The sequence below is a fragment of the Myotis myotis genome, unplaced genomic scaffold, assembly GCF_014108235.1.
Source record: "Myotis myotis isolate mMyoMyo1 unplaced genomic scaffold, mMyoMyo1.p scaffold_m19_p_10, whole genome shotgun sequence".
Taxonomy (NCBI): Eukaryota; Metazoa; Chordata; class Mammalia; order Chiroptera; family Vespertilionidae; genus Myotis; species Myotis myotis.
This window is the reverse complement of record NW_023416314.1, coordinates 65825897-65843180: the sequence shown is the minus strand read 5'-3', so window position 1 is coordinate 65843180 and position 17284 is coordinate 65825897. Positions and strand designations below refer to the sequence as shown.

The window sequence follows — 17284 nt, the reverse complement described above, 5'->3', positions numbered from 1 at the left end:
TACTGTTGGCACTATACTTACAGCAGTAATTGTAATTAGCTCTTTGTACCCTATCGCGGTGTGTTCCTGTAATTGGGAATTTCAAGTGGGATGATGAACATCTTTTTTCAATCCCACAATGTAATTCTATGACTGTATTCATGACTTCATTTTAAAATGCTGCACGCGTGTACAAATTGATGCTCTTTATAAATGAGCAACATGGAAAATATTCCGTCCTGTGTAAGGCCTTGAGCTTAAGAAGGCACAATGCTAAAGGGGCAAATATTCCTGGGTGCATTTTGTTAATCCTTGGTGCTCCTTATGCAAATGGCATATGCTCAAGTTTTCTACAACAATGCAAATCTGTCTCCTTTCCACTCAGGCAAGCTCTGATACTAGGAAGCAATGAAGAAGATTGAACTAAGAAGCAGGTATAGCCATCTGAAAACAGGAATAGGCCAAGGTCATTTTTGGTACATTGATGTGGTTCCTTAATTTATGCAAGAATCCTTCAGCTTTGTGAATTGGAATGAACTTCTGACTTTATCTAGGGTTGTCCATTAGCGCGATGTACACCTGAGGAACTGGGCCTAGAGGGTTGGGGGCACCAAGATTTCAAATATGAGAGACACCGACCTTATATATTTTCATGCTCATCCTCTTCACCACAGTCCCCACTAAGAAATTGTATTGTATGTACTGCATGCATTATTGTCCTCTGTACAACAGGAATCCAAGTTTTCAGGTGAGGATGGTGTTTGCAGAGGTTAGCCTTAGGTTGATGAAGATTTTAACAATAGTTTCTCTCTTCCAAAAGAACCCTGCCATGTGTAATCCCTGCCATGTGTAAACCCTGCCTGAAAAATTAGGAGCTTAGAGCTAAAGAGGAGAAAGAAAAATAATGAGGTTTATTGACAAAAGTAGATCAATTCAGGGTTTAATTTTGATGTTGAACTTGTGGCAAATACCTCCCTGTGGAATTATCCAATTCAGAAAGGTGAAGATGAACAGAATTGTCTATAGCTGTATGGGCAGGTGTCTTACTCAGATGCTTATTTTAATAAGCCCATTATTGAAGTGTATGTAGGCCACATTCTATGGTAATCCTACTTGATAATAGACAAACATGATAATTGACTGTACCTTCGCTGCACCTCCCATTGGCTAACCAGCACGATATGCAAATTAACTGCCAACAAAGATGGCTGCTAATTTGCATACTGCATGCAGGGCGGCACAGTGCAGCCACCAGCCCAAGAGCTGATATCCCGGCCTCCGTGTGCAACCCTAGAAGCCGCCTGCCTGCGGCTGGTCGGGCCGCAGGCTGGCCCTAGAAGCCCCAGAAGCCAGCCAGAAGTCGGTGATGGGGTAGAGAAGGGGGTCCCCTGCCCAGGCCTGACAACTCTGGCAGAGGCCGATCCGACAATTGGAGGGTCATGGGGGTCGATGTCTCTGGTCAAGGTGTCAGGCCTTGGCAAGGGGCCTATCTGGCAATCAGAGGGAGATGGGGGTCCTCTTCCAGGCCTGATGCCTGGGCCAGAGGCATCAGGCCTGGGGGGGGGGGCGGAGCCAGCAATCGGAGGAGTCTCAGGGTCCCCTGCACAGGCTTGATGCCTCTGGTTAATGCATCAGGCCTGGGCGAGGGTCGAGCCGTCCATGGGAGGGAGATGAGTGTCCCCTGCCCAGGCCTGACACCTCTGGTGGAGGCCTCAGGCCTGGGCAAGGGGCCAATCATTGATTAGAGGGTGATGGGGGTCGACGCCTCTGGCCAAGGCGTCAGGCCTGGGCGAGGGCAGAGCCAGTTATCGGGTGGAGATGGGGGTCCCCTTCCCAGGCCTGAAGACTGGGCCAGAGGGGTCAGGCCTGTGCCGGGGGTGCCAAGCTCGCAATTGTCGTGAACTACAGAGGAAACACCTTCTCTGACCACTCATTGGCTAAGCTCCCTGCATGCCACTGGTGATATTCTTAGTAACTTGGGTAAAAAGAATCCAAATAGGTGATCGAGGGTTTTTTACCACACTCCTGAAGCAGAAAAGTGAGCTCTGCTGCTGGAGGGTTAAGAAATGTCATATCCTGTCCTAGCTGGTTTTGCTCAGTGGATAATGCGTTGGCCTGCCCACTGCTGGGTCTGGGTTCAATTCTGACTAAGGGCATGTACCTAGGTTGCAGGCTCCTCCCTGGCCTGGGCCCAGGTCAGGGCACATGCAGGAGGCAACCAACCAAAGTGTTCCTCTCACTTTGATGTTTCTGTCTTTTCCTTTCTATTCCACATTCTCTAAAATTCAATGGAAACATATCCTGAGGTGAGGGTAAAAAAAGAAAGAAAGAAAGAAATGTCATATCCTATGAATGAAAAATCTTGAAAATGCCTAAAGAAAGTTGTCATTTTTTTCATGGTAAAGGGACTGGAGTCCGTGTTGATGAAAACACCTTTGAGGCTGCGGTGACTGGCAGTGGCTGCAGCAGTGGGGTGATGGGGCTGGTGCCTTCCCCTGATCAGCCTGGTTGCCTCCCACAAAGGGAGGCCAGACTGTGGCTCAGTCCTGCTCCCCTAGGGGAGCAGGGAGAAGGGAGTAGGACATCCCCTGAGTGCTCCCAGTATGTGATAGGGGGCAAGCTGGGCGGAGGGACCCACCCTCCCCTCCAATGCCCAAATTTTTGGGAAACATGCCTCTAATCCTATATAATAAAATGATAATATGCAAATTGACCCTAACAGCAGAATGACCAGAACAACCACTGGACCAGTCACTATGAGGTGCACTGACCACCTCTTGGTCCCTCCCCTCATCAATCAGGCATTGATCACCCAATGGCGAATGGGGAACCAGGGTCTGGGTGGGGGCGGGCATGGCCAGCTGTGGGCAGCTGGGGAAGATGGCCTTGATCACTGGCCAGGCCTAGGGACCATAGCTGAACATGAATTTTGTGCGCTGGGCCTCTTCTATGCTAATAAAAGGGAAAAATGCAAATTGACAGTACCTCTGTTATCCCCACCAGCCAATCAGGGCGAGTATGCAAATTAACCCAACAAAGAAGGCAGGGGCCACGTAGCTGGAGGCTTGGGTTGCCCCGGTGACAGAGGAAGCCAAGCTTTCTGCCCGCGCTGGCCGCTCTCAAGGAGGGGCTGGGGCCTGGGTCACCAGAGACCTTCGGAGGAGGAGTGGGCAACGCCATACAACGCCCGAAGGGTGTGGGACCCAATCAGGGACACGGGAAGTCGGGGCGGGCAGCGTCAGACGTCGCCGCCAGACGCTGCCCGTGGGTTAATTTGCATATGCAGGCACGGAGCGAAGACTGAAGACAACTGAAGTCTGAAGGGGCTTGGCTTCTCTGCTGCAGCTGGACCAAAGGCCTGGGTCCTAGGAGCCGGAGAAAAACCAGTGCCAGCAGTCAAGGGAAGGAAGACTAATTGCGTGAATGTTCGTGCAACGGGCCTCTAGTTAATAAATATTAGCCTTGGACATGGAAGCAAAAGGAGGCTCTTAAGAAATATAATCAGTGTATTAGGGTTTATCCCTGCATAGAAAGTAATAAAGCTACTTTTAAGTCCATTTGGTCACTGACCATAAAATTTACATTTAATACTTAACACCACATATATGAAGCAATTTAAAAGGATTTCTTTGACAGCACACTTGTAAAGTTGAAGCAAGAGCAAATTAAAATCACCAGTTTTTTTTCACTGATCTTGTCCAAGAATCACCACGGGGATTACCTTTGAGATGGCACCCAGGTCCTCTCATACCCTTAAATACTCCTGACTGTAGCTTCCCCAGGTGCCTCGAAGCCCCGTGCATTGATGGAGCTGGGCCTTGCTGCTCATTACTGTGTTGGAGGGAAAAAAGATGAGAGCTTTGGGCGTTTCCCCTGAAGTTTGTGACATAATGCTCATTCCTTTTATGTGTATACAGAAAGTTAATTTTCAAAATACATTTATTTTAAATATAATTTGAAAGCTGGATACAAAGCATGAGACTTTTTTCATTGCATTTCTCCCCTAAGAGATCTATGTGATTTAGATAAGAATTTTTTTTTGTCTTTTGGCATGAGTTCAAGAAGACAAGAATTTCCCTTCAGATATTGATTGGAATGAACTGATATTCAATATGTGAGTTCCTATTTTTTCTTTTCCTTTTCCATCATTTTTTCCTTCCTTTTTTGCTTTTGAATGCCCAAGTCTAAGTATACTTAGTTCTTTGAGTAGCTATGGACTAATCTATCCTTATCTGCTTCTTTTTTTAGGAAATTATATTTTCCATAAATATGTGCTCTAAAAATGTATCTCCCTGGTAACTATTTCTTTTATAACTTTTATGGGCTTCTAATTCATGTCAAAATTGGCATTTTAATAGTTTACAAAATGATTTTAAGAGTTCTGTTTTAACAGGAAATGAACAAGGGGAATGCTCTTTTGAAATCTGGCTTGAAACTTGAGATTGTTAGATGCTAGGACAGGAGGCTATGAGAAATAGTGGTGTTTTGTACTCTACTTCAGATAGAAAAGCAATGATACAAAACTATAAAAGTTTGAAAAAATGATCAAATAATTGACGAAGACAGCAATAATAAAAAGAATAAATATTGTAAAACATGTAAAACTGATGACTTTGATACATTAATTGATAAATAATTTAGTATATCACTTGATTTGGAAACATTAGTTATTTGCAGGTGGAAGAATTCATGAATACTAATATTCCTATTTCCTGGAGAGGAAATAGATATCCATGTATCTATAAAATAACACTGGGGTCATCTGTTCTTCAAGGGTGATGAGGGCACTATAATTTTCAGTCCTTTCCTGTGACTAAATCTGTTTTCACACTTAAAATAGATCTTAGTGATTTGTATCAATGTAGATGCGTCATATGGAGCCAAAATTTAAATTTCTGTTTACTTTTCCATAATAAGAACATATCACATCTTATTTCTGTTCTACTGTCAGGTATTTAGATCACTTCTATCTCCCAAATTTAAATGAGTCTTCAACAAACACACTTCTGAATGCTTTCTGGATAGTTTTGCTCATTTGCTCATAAAGTTTTATATGAACAGACTTAAAATTGTACTTTTATGAAGTTGATAAGTGAGAATTGTATTTCATTACTGTTTAGTTTTTATTTCCCTGAGTATATTTATGTACGTTTTGGCCAGCTGGAATTTCCTTTCAGTATATTGCTTAGTAAAAGTTTTTGCTGTTTTAGAAAAATTGGTTACTTAGTTATATATTATTGTTTTACAGGATTCATAAATATCCCCATTTTGCCACTCTTAAAAATTTTGATTCAAATTGAATTTGTCACAGAAATTTTAGACGTATCATATATATTTTACAAATTTGCCTTTTGTGCTTTGCTTAAAGAAATGTTCCTACTTAAGATATATACCCATTCTAAATTTTTCTTAAATATTTTTCTTATTTTACTTGGTACATTTGCATATTCAGCCATGTAGAACATAATTTTTTGTGCCTTTGAGGAATATATTTGTTCCCCAAAAGGAGATTCAGAGTCCTAACATCAGTTACTAATAAGTCCATTATTTCATATCAGTTTGAAATCCCAACTTAAACATGGAATGAATTCCAGTATATTTTTGTGTTTATTTATTGACTGCCTATAAGTCCACTGTTGTGTCTCTATCAACAACTCTTTCTTTGCCATAGCTTGATAACATATTTCTGTTCTGAGAAGTAATGTCTACCTTCTTCTGTCTTCCTTTAAAAAGTTAGCTTAGCTATTCTGGATATGAAGTGTTTCTGAACTTTGGAACCAACTTTTCAAATTTTACAAAAAATTTTGCCAGAATTTTGTTTTAATTATTGATTGTATTGTTTAATTTGGAAAGAATTGACATCTTTTTTATGGCTATTCCTTAACAATAAACCTGGTATATCTTTTTATGATTGCAATCCATTTATATATTTAAATATAATTCTGTATTCAAGTAAGGGATTCTATTTTTTAGGCTAAAATAGGTAACTCACAGTTAAAAAGAACTTTTAATTGTTTATTTTAAACAAATGGTACTACAGTTCAGGACAATTGCAATTGGAGTTTTGTGATAGTTCCAGAGATTTTGCATGAAGTTAGATCAAGGGTATTACTTGGGGTTGATGGATGGAATTCAAATAAAAAAATCCATGAACTCCCTAAAATCCAATCAAAATTATCTTTGTATGCCAAATGTTCATTTTTCTAAAATAATTTCATAGGAATTCAGATGAAGTAAAAGACATTGTTCAATTACCATTATAATCCTTCATAAACAGGCTAATCAATGTGTAGGATCTATTTTTTGTAAAACTGAGCTTTGAGTTTAGCAATTTTGTGATATATTTCAGATCAGGTTGCAGAGAGGAAGTCAGAGATGGTGTATAATATTTTGCATCGAAGAAGCACTTCCTTGTAACTAAAATATTCCAAGGACTGAGGCCAATGAGTGTGCAGTAAGCCTGGGAAGGAAAAAAAGTGGTTCAATTCAAGGAGCTGCAAGGTGGTGAAACAGATGGAGTGAAAAAGGATTTCTGGATGCAGTTTGCTCCTTCAAGAGTGTGTCCTAAAAGCAAGCACCAGAAAGGGTGACTGAAGGACAAAAAAGGTGAGAACTCCTGGGTTAGCCTGGAAAGTGAACTGGGAAATAAGGTCAATTTCAGGAAGCGGTAAATGCATTAAAAGTCCCTACAATGCAGCACCACTTCCCCCCAAAGACCTGCTTGTTGCTCTTTTTCTCCCTCCACTTAAAAAACATGTTCATGAAAAGGTTCTTTTTAAAAAAAGTTTTTCTTGAATTTTTTGGTTCGATATTGGTTAATAAAGTTATATAGGCTTCAGAGGTACAATTCTACATATGTGTCATCTGTATATTATATTGTGTGTTCACCACCAAAGCCAAATCTCCTTATATCCCCATTTATCCTCCCTTCACCCTCTTCTACCTCCTTCCACCCCACATTCCCTCTGGTAATCACCACACTGTTGTCTGTGTCTATGAGGTTTTTCTTTTTCTTTGCGTAAGGCCTTTACCTCGGAAAATGTATAAAGGTTCTATGAGCACTTTCTGAGATTGTCACCCAGATGTCCAATATTTAAAATTATGAGCTCACTGAAGTCTAAGGACAATACTGAACTTTCAGGATTTAGCACAGGTTTAGTCATTGGAAAGGACTGAGAATTATAGTGATGTCACAGCCCTTGAAGAACAGATTTAAAAATCACTCTTAAGTTATAATACTAAAATTGCATCTCAAAAATTTTTCAGAAAAAGGGCTTTTCATCTTTTATTATTCATTGTGTTGTTCATGGTACATGTGGGACTTGGGATTTATCATGATTGCAATTAATTGATTATTTGTTCTTTTATTGTTACCCTCTGTTTGTCCAAATGAACTGCACTGTACTTGTAGATAGAGATCCTATTTTGTACACTGCTTACCCTTAGTACCAATTATAGTGTTTGCATCATATTAAATGAACAATGCGTATTTCTTGACTAGATCAGTGAGTTTTACGTCAATAATTTCAGAAAGTTGAGTGTTTCAGGTATATTAACTTCCTCCCTCTATCTGGTCAAACCCACAGAAGCCATGGGACAGGACAACATCACAGAATTTATCCTCCTGGGACTTTTTAGTGGTGAGGATGCAAAGGTTGCCTGCTTTGTCCTCTTCTCACTGTGCTATATTGCTGTTCTCTCAGGAAACCTGCTCATTCTTGTCACCATCAGGGGCAGCTGCCTCAGTGAAAAGCCCATGTACTTTTTCCTCAGCTACCTGTCCTTCATGGATGTCTGCTTCACCTCCACAGTGGCCCCCAAACTGATCACAGACTTACTGACCCAGCGGAGTACTATCTCTTACAACAGCTGCATGGCCCAGATGTTTTTTGCACACTTTTTTGGTGCCACTGATATCTTCATCTTGGTGGCCATGGCATATGACCGCTATGTAGCCATCTGCAGACCCCTTCACTACATGGTCATCATGAGCAGAAAGGCGTGCTATGTCCTTGTGATGGCCTCTGTCATCGGGGCATTTATCCATTCCATCCTGCATGTATTGATTATTGTCCAACTTCCCTTCTGTGGCCCCAATCAGATAGACCACTATTTCTGTGATGTATTCCCCCTGCTGAAGCTGGCCTGCACCGACACGAGCCTGATGATTATTGCGATCATTACCACCACCGGGGTGGTGTCCATTCTGACCTTTGTTGCCTTGGTAATTTCTTACATCATCATCCTGTCCACCCTGAGGACACGTTCCTCCGAGGGCTGCCGCAAAGCCCTCTCCACCTGCGGCTCGCACATCACTGTCGTGTTCATGTTCTTCTTGCCCCTCATCTTCACGTATGTCCCCACAGCCGATTCTGTCAATAACGACAAGGTCTTTGCCTTGTTTTACACCATGATCGCCCCCATGTTTAACCCTCTCATCTACACGCTGAGAAACACGGACATGAAGAATGCCATGAGGAAAGTGTGGTGCCGAGACAAATTATTGGAAGGGAAATGAAGACTGTGGTGTGTGAGCCCATTGCAGGCCTCCTTGTATGTACAGAATTGTTAATGTCAGCAAATACAGCAGGTACCCAGAGGCGGCATGCTGCCTTCAAAGGTCGCAGGCTTGAAGAGACAAGTCCCTCAGCCACTCTCCTTCTCTTCCTTTACCTTTATAAGCCTGAGTTCAACGGAGTGGATCAGGCAATCTCCAGGTCCCCTGAAGCTCTGACATTCTGGAATTTATGTCGGGCATTTGGAATATAATGCCCATCATAATCTCAGACATAGTGAGCATGACAGCACTTTTATCAGGGAAAATTGTAAAGACTGCATGGTTCGGTAGTTGTGCCCTGCACCCAGAAACAGATATCTTGACTGCGACACCTCTCACAGATAGATGGAGGTCCTAAACACTTTCTTTTTTCGAGTTTCCATTGCAATAAAAATACTTTCACATGTTGCTAAATATTTAACTCCTTACATTAACAAATCACTCTTCTAAAAGGGTGCAATGCAATGTAATTATACTGTTGGCACTATACTTACAGCAGTAATTGTAATTAGCTCTTTGTACCCTATCGCGGTGTGTTCCTGTAATTGGGAATTTCAAGTGGGATGATGAACATCTTTTTTCAATCCCACAATGTAATTCTATGACTGTATTCATGACTTCATTTTAAAATGCTGCACGCGTGTACAAATTGATGCTCTCTATAAATGAGCAACATGGAAAATGTTCCATCCTGTGTAAGGCCTTGAGCTTAAGAAGGCACAATGCTAAAGGGACGAATATTCCTGGGTGCATTTTGTTAATATTCAGTGCTCCTTTTGCAAATGGCATATGCTGAAGTTTTCTACAACAATGCAAATCTGTCTCCTTTCCACTCAGGCAAGCTCTGATACTAGGAAGCAATGAAGAAGATTGAACTAGAAGCAGGTATAGCCATCTGAAAACAGGAATAGGCCAAGGTCATTTTTGGTACATTGATGTGGTTCCTTAATTTATGCAAGAATCCTCCAGCTTTGTGAATTGGAATGAACTTCTGACTTTATCTAGGGTTGTCCATTAGCGCGATGTACACCTGAGGAACTGGGCCTAGAGGGTTGGGGGCACCAAGATTTCAAATATGAGAGACACCGACCTTATGTATTCTCATGCTCATCCTCTTCACCACAGTCCCCACTAAGAAATTGTATTGTATGTACTGCATGTATTTTGTTCTCTGTGCAACAGGAATCCAAGTTTTCAGGTGAGGATGGCATTTGCAGAGGTTAGCCATAGGTTGATGAAGATTTTAACAATAGTTTCTCTCTTCCAAAAGAACCCTGCCATGTGTAAACCCTGCCATGTGTAAACCCTGCCATGTGTACTGCCTGAAAAATTAGGGCACTTAGAGCCAAAGAGGAGGAAGATAAATAATGATGTATATTGACAAGGAGATAAAGACAAAAGCAGATCAAGTCAGGGTTTAATTTTGATGTTGACCTTGTGGCAAATACCTCCTGTTGGAATTATCCAGTTCAGAAAGGTGAAGATGAGCAGAAATGTCAGTAGCTGTATGGGCAGGTGTCTTATTCTGATGCTTATTTTAATAAGCCCATTATTGATGTGTATGTAGGTCACATTCTATGGTAATCCTATGTGACAATAGACAAACATGGTAATTGACCGTACCATCGCTACGCCTCCCATGGGCTAACCAGCACAATATGCAAATTAACTGGAAACATAGATGGCGGACAATTTGCATACCGCTGGCAGGGCGGGACAGCGCAGCTGCCAGTGCGAGAGTCACCATCCAGGCCTCTGTGTGCGACCCCGGAAACTGCCCGCCTGCCACCCAGTGTGCTGCAGGCTGGCCACAGAAGCCCCAGAAGCCGCCCAGAAGCCAGTGATCAGGGTCCCCTGCCCACGCCTGACACTCTGGCGGAGACGACAGTCCTGGGCAAGGGGCAGATCTGTCAATCGGAGGGTGTTGGGGGTCGACGCCTCTGGCCGAGATGTCAGGCTTGGGCAGGGGTTGGAGCCAATCGGAGGGTCTGGGGTCCCCTGCCCAGGCCTGACGCCTGAGCTAGAGGCATCAGGCCTGGGTGGGGGGTGGAGCCAGTGATCAGGGGAGATGGGGGTCCCCTTCCCAGGCCTGAAGCCTGGGCCAGAGACACCAGGCCTGAACAGGGGGAGAGCCAGTGATTGTTGGGAGATTCTGGTCCCCTGCCCAGGCCTGACATCTCTGGTGGAGGTGTCAGGTCGGGGCAAGGGTCTGATCAGGCGATCAAAGGGTGATGTGGGTTGATGCCTCTGGCTGAGGTGTCAGGCCTGGGCGAGGGTGGAGCTGGTGATCAGGGGGATATAGGGGTGCCCTTCCCAGGCCTGAAGCCTGGGCCAGAGGCATCAGGCCTGTGCGGGGGGCAGAGCCGGCAATCAGAGGGGTCTGGGGGTCCCCTGCCCAGGCCTGACGCCTCTGGCCAATGCATCAGGCCTAGACAAGGGTGGAGCCGGCCATGGGAGGGAGATGGGTGTCCCCTACACAAGCCTGACACCTCTGGCCGAGGCTTCAGGCCTGGGCGAGGGCAGAGCCAGTGATCGGGGGGAGATGGGGGTCCCCTTTCCAGGCCTGAAGCCTGGGCCAGAGGCGTCAAGCCTGGGCCGGGGGGTGGGGGGCAAGCCGACGATTGGTGTGAACTACAGAGGAAACACCTTCTCTGACCACTCATTGGCTAAGCTCCCTGTATGCCACTGGTAATATTCTTAGTAACTTGGGTAATAAGAATCCAAAAAGGTGATCTAGGTTTTTTCACCACACTCCTGGTGAAAAAAACGAAGGTCCACTGCTGGAGGGCTAAGAAATGTCATATCCTGCCCTAGCCACTTTGGCTCAGTAGATAATGCCTTGGCCTGCGGATGGCAGGGTCTGGGTTCAATTCTGACCAAGGGCATGTACCTAGGTTGCAGGCTCCTCCCTGGCCGGAGTCCAGGTCAGGGCTCATGCAGGAGGCAACCAATCAAAGTGTTCCTCTCACTTTGATGTTTCTCTCTGTCTTTTCCTTTCTCTTCCACATTCTCTAAAAATCAATAGAAACATATCCTCAGGTGAGGATTAAAAAATAATAAATTATCTATATATATGAAAAGCTAATATGCAAAGTGTCCCCTTGGGAGTTCGACCAGGAGACCAGGAGGTTAGTCGCTTGCTATGACTTGTGCTGACCACCAAGGGGTGGCATGGAACATGGTGTGTGACCAGCAATGGCGGCAGGGCACTGAGGGAGAGAGGGAAGGAGGAGGTGGGGAGGCAGGGAACCTGATTGGCCCTGAGTACTGGCCAGGCCTGGGGCCCCTATCCATGCATGAATTTCATGCACTGGGCCTCTAGTTGTGAACATAAGAAACTTTCAAACCTGTAAAGAATTTTTCTGAGTTTATTTGAGCCAAACTGTCAATAATTGCTGAGAAGTAGAATCTCAACATATGGAGATAATGCTCAGGAGATTGGTGTTTTTTTTTTTACCTATTTTTATACATTATAATCAAAGGAGGAGACGTAAGTGGGTTACATGAAATCCACTAGTGATAGATTAGGGAGGTGGGAGAAAGCAAAGCAGGGAGACCTCTGGGATTGGATAAAAAGTAAAATGATAGACACATGCTTCTTTTACATAGGTAGGTACAGGATAGTTAATAGTCAACAATTAACATGATAACAATAACAATTAAGAAATTTGTGGTCTCCATCCTGGTGTCCTGGTGCATTGGTTGTGCCTTGAGGGGTCCGGAAAAAGGGAAGTTACAAGTTACCCTGACATTCCAATGATATGCTATCATAGATACAAAAGACAACAGACAGGTTTTGTTGTGTAGGACATGGCCACCTGCCATCAACTGCTTTTAGTTAATAAATTTTAATTTCAGACCATCTTTTGTGGTTACTTTAGGTCTCTAGAGTTTGCAAGGCTGCCACACAGGCCTTCCCTGAACTAGTCAGATTAGTATGTGGCCCCCTTTCATCCACATAATGAATTAAATGTCCACATAATGAATTAAATTGGCTTATTGTGACAAATTTGCTATTTGGTTTCTCTCCAAAGAAGACAGGTTTTTTGAATATGGCTCATATTAATCTTTTGTTAACTCTCTTCTTATAATTTATCAACAAAGGAGGGGTGAACAGGAATCTACCCAACGGTGGTTGATATTGTGTGTTCTTTTCCCATGTGTTTTCCATGGGCAAAATAGTGGGAGGGAGATTGGCTGTGTAGGAAGGTATTTGGAATTTGTGCTTTAGGTACATAACCAAGGTTAAGTGCCCTCTTCCATGTCCATTCCCTCTGCGTTGGCTTTTTCTATTGCTCCTCTCAAAATACCCAACACTAAATATACTGGAGGTTTTACTAACTTAAGACTGTGCCTCATTCCACTTGTGCCAATTTCCACTTCTACAGTTTGATCATATTCTTGGAGCAGCCAGCTCAATAATGCCATGTAGCAAGCCATTTCAAAACTTCTGGCTTATACAACAACCATTTAATTCTTGCTCATGTGTCCTTGGGGAAGCTGGGGTTTAGCTGATCTAGGTTGGGCTTGACTAGGCTTAATTGCGTACCTCAGGGTAGGTTCCAATGTACTCCATGTGGTTCTTATTTTCACCTGGAAAATAGAAGTGTTATCTTAGTCTCTGCTGAAATTGAGATTTTGTGTTCTGTACATGTTCTATATTGTTGACTGTTATGGAAGTTCAGTGTTGTATCTCTCTATGCTGTGTACTCGACTTGCAGATATTTTATACTGAAAATGTAGAATAAAGACTATTTTGAAGATTTGATTAAAGTGATGAGGTACCATTACACAAAACAAACAAACAAACAAACAAAAATCCAAAAAAACAGTTGGTCCCCATGCAGGAGCTGGACACAACAGAAGATTGTCAAAATGAGGCTTTCCCTCTTAGGTATTATACAAATGGTGACATTTTGGTGACTCTGACATGTGATAAATGTTTTAACCTCCTGGATATGTTTAAGTGAGCAAAGGGATGCCATATGAAGACATGCACATCAAAGTTCTCTTTACATATTAAATTGAGCAGTGCATGGAAATATGTTTAAAATATTTTACCCTACAATCACTGATTAAAAAATACAGGGAGACACAGCTTTAATTTTTCTACTATGCGTAAGCTAATTTATTCATCTAGAAAATGAGAAAGGTTGTCATTTATTTTCATCAATGAAGGCTCTAATCAAAGTCCCAACTTCCATCTTGTAACAACAAGGTTTTAAAACTGCAAAGCCGGCAGTCGATGTTGTGATTATATTTCTATGAAATAAAATGGTGTTGTTGACCAGACTCAACCCCACTGAAACTGTGCAGTCTGAGTTCTCACCATTCTTGGTCATCTCGTTCCAAGGAAGCAACAGGAGACTCTGGGCTCCTCTGATTGGGATTGAATGCCTTTTGATATATAATTTTTTATCTTTAATTTTATGAATGCATTGACATCAGAGATAATTTTTTAAAGCACTATTCACAGTCTTTTATATGAAGTTCACACATGCACACAGACAGACATACAGACACACACACTCCACAAGCATAAACATATACCCAGGTATAGTCAGTAACTTAAATAATCAGATTTGTGGAAAATACAATGAAACAATTGCAGAGGTAATTAATGTCATGTTCATTTGCTATAGAAAAATAAAGCTCGGATTGTGTGAAGGGGAAATGTAGCACTAGGGCAAGTATCAGTTCACATAAGAAAGACATGCTTGTCTGTCCAGAATGAGTCTTTCTGGAATCCATAGCTGGAAATCAGGTTTTAGTAGAGCCATTTGGTCTAAACATTGCAGAAAATACAGTTCCCAAATTTGAATTTCAGCAATTTGTGTTTATCCTGTCAGTTGAGTGATAGTCACCTAGTCTTACAAATGGATAATTTTTATTCAGTTTTTTATTTTCTGTTAGTCACTTTACATTAATAGGGACAGTAGGCGACAGAATATAGGTGAAGATTAGAGTGAGAAGAAACATACTAATGGGATGTTATCATTAAAAGGGGGATCTTAGAGGTAATTTTTTTCAATTTTTGTATTGTTTGAGTAAAGAAAATGAGTCCTAGAGAAAGGAAAAGCTTTTCCCCAAGACCAGAGGCTGAAATTGATTTTTTTTTGGAGACAGAGAGGAAGGGGGAGGGAGGGAGTGAGACATAAGGTGGGGTGGGGGGCGGGGGGGGGGGGAGAAACACTGATTTGTTGCTCCACTTATTAATGCATTCATTGGCTGCGTCCAATATGTGCCCTGACCAGGAGTGAACTGCAACTTTGGCATATAGGACCACCCTCTAACCAACTGAGCTACCTGACCAGGGCCCAAGTATTTTATTTTTAAGCCCTTGTTTTATCTCTTTTACATTCTGCAGACAAATCCCCTCCATTCTAACATTATTAGGTTTAATTTTCACTCTGTTTGGGAGGACTTACATAAATATGCTTTAGTTTAGATCTCTGTCATTTTCCACGTATCATTTCATTCATACAACATATACACAGTGAGTGCTTTGTATGCACCAATCACAGTTCTAAACACTAGAAAACACCCTTAAGAATTTCACAATAAACTCTCATTCTTTAAAGAAAGTGTCACAAAGGTAAAAATGGGGAGAAAATAATGGTGCTAAGTATAATCATGGTGAGCTTCTGAGTTTAAATAAGATTTCCCTGGTCTAAATATTTTAGAAAATTGTCTGAATATGAAATATTAGGACAAATATAATAATAATGATGATACACAATACCTTACTTTTGTAGAATGTGTTATTCTCTCATTTTTTCTCCCCCAAATCCCATAAGATTATTATTGTCTTCATTGTACAGATGATGAAGTTTAAGATTATCCAGCTTAAGTTGTTACTTCCAACTATTTATCATTAGCTTCCCGGAAAACCTTTCTGCCCCATAGTTTCTTCATTGCATTCTTTACTTCTGCATTTCTCATAGTATAAATCAGTGGATTTAACATGGGGGTGATAATGGTGTAAAATACAGCCACCATCTTATCTTCTGAAAAGGTAGTATCAGGGCGCATATACATGAAAGTACAGGGACCAAAAAAGATGATGACCACGGCAATGTGGGAGCCACAGGTGGAGAGAGCTTTGCGCCTGCCATCTGTTGACTGTTTTCTCAGGGACACCAGGATGACAGTATAGGAGATTATCAAGATAACAAAGCTCCCCAGAGCAATGGTACCACTGTTGGCTGTCACAACAACACCAACGACATATGTATCTGTGCAGGCAAGTTTCAGCATAGGGTGGACATCACAAAAGTAGTGATCGATCTCATTGGGTCCACAAAAGGGTAGTTGGACTATCAGGGCCACTTGGATAATGGAGTGTGGGAACCCACCTACCCAGGTCCCCAGCAACATTTTATTGCATCTGTCCGGGCCCATGATAGTCATGTAGTGTAGGGGTTTACAGATAGCCACATAGCGATCATAGGCCATTACCGTGAGGATGAAGATCTCCGTGCAACCAAAGAAATGTACCCCGAAGACTTGCAGCATGCACCCTTCGTAGGAGATAGTTTTGCGCTTGGCTAACAGGTCCACAATCATCTTAGGAGCGGTGACTGAAGAGTAACAAATGTCCACAAAAGATAGGTAGCCGAGAAAAAAATACATAGGAAACTTGAAAAGGTTGCCCTTGTAAACTGTCAGCATGATGAGGAGGTTTCCCAGGAGAATGACTGCGTAGAAGAAAGAAAACACCACGAAACAAACTTCTTCAACCTCTAGGTTTTGAGAAAGGCCCCAGAAAACAAATTCAGTGACATTGTTTCTTTTTCCCATTGAATTAGTCTAGCAGACCCAGATCCCAAGAGACAATTCAGTTATCTGAAAGCAAAACATAACAGAGACCAACTGAGTTAATATTTCCAACTCAAACAAGCAAATAATCACAGTCGTTGAAAATAGAAAAATGGCTATTACTGCTGCTTGTCAGGCCTACAGGAAGAAACTAGATGTGAGCATCCTACTTGAGCGTGATAGTCCATTCCCTCACTTCAGATGAGAAAACAAACTCCAAGGAGATAGTGCAAAGCCTCTAAGTCACACATCTGGCCAAGAGTCTTTCCTCCCTCACCCTTTATTAAGGTCATTTTGATCTGTTTCTAAAAGTGTACTTCTTATGCTGTAGAAGGCAGTCAGCTTAATTTTTAAACAACTTTTGTGTTTGGAGGTATGGTAACAATTATATATCTGGAAAAGTTGACACAGAAACAAAAACATATGCCCACATTTCCCCCCTGAATACAGCCATGAGGGTTTCAAGTAGTGGAGAAAGGGTGACTTCTACAGGCTGTTCTTCTTATGAAACACTGATCTTTGTGTCTATGAATTTACTGTCCCCTCTTTGCCATCAAGTTCTTATAGTGAAGAGTGGTGTGGTGCTGTAGAAAGAGGGCCAACATGATACAAACCTGATTCTGAGATAATGGTGCTGTAATTCCAGAGAAATCCCTTAGCTTCATGGGGCTTCTGTTAGCCCATCCGTGAAATGGAAAGGTTTTCCCTCCACTATCATCTACATTCCTACCATAAAGTTAAATATATTCTGTCAGCCTGAAATAGCCCTAACACCCTGATAAGGAGGCAGAGAGAAGAGGAGATAAAGCCACAGAAAAACTCTCTGGAGACAGATCAGGACCTGTTTGACTTGAAAGGAAGGGAAGTGAAGTCTCAGGTAATTTCTGTATTCAAACCCAGTGTTTGAGGATTCCACAGGAATTACTGAAA

General features: G+C 42.3%; 2 protein-coding genes across 2 annotated transcripts; one reads left to right on the top strand and one right to left on the bottom strand.

Moving 5' to 3' along the window:
- The first annotated feature begins 7570 nt into the window (after positions 1-7570).
- Positions 7571-8497, top strand: LOC118664069 (olfactory receptor 4P4-like). Its single transcript, XM_036323963.1, has one exon. The coding sequence runs from the start codon at positions 7571-7573 to the stop codon at positions 8495-8497; it is 927 nt and encodes a 308-aa protein (XP_036179856.1).
- A 6903-nt stretch (positions 8498-15400) lies between these two features.
- On the bottom strand, positions 15401-16336 carry LOC118663996 (olfactory receptor 4S2). The gene has a single exon (XM_036323902.1). The coding sequence runs from the start codon at positions 16334-16336 to the stop codon at positions 15401-15403; it is 936 nt and encodes a 311-aa protein (XP_036179795.1).
- Positions 16337-17284: the final 948 nt, after the last annotated feature.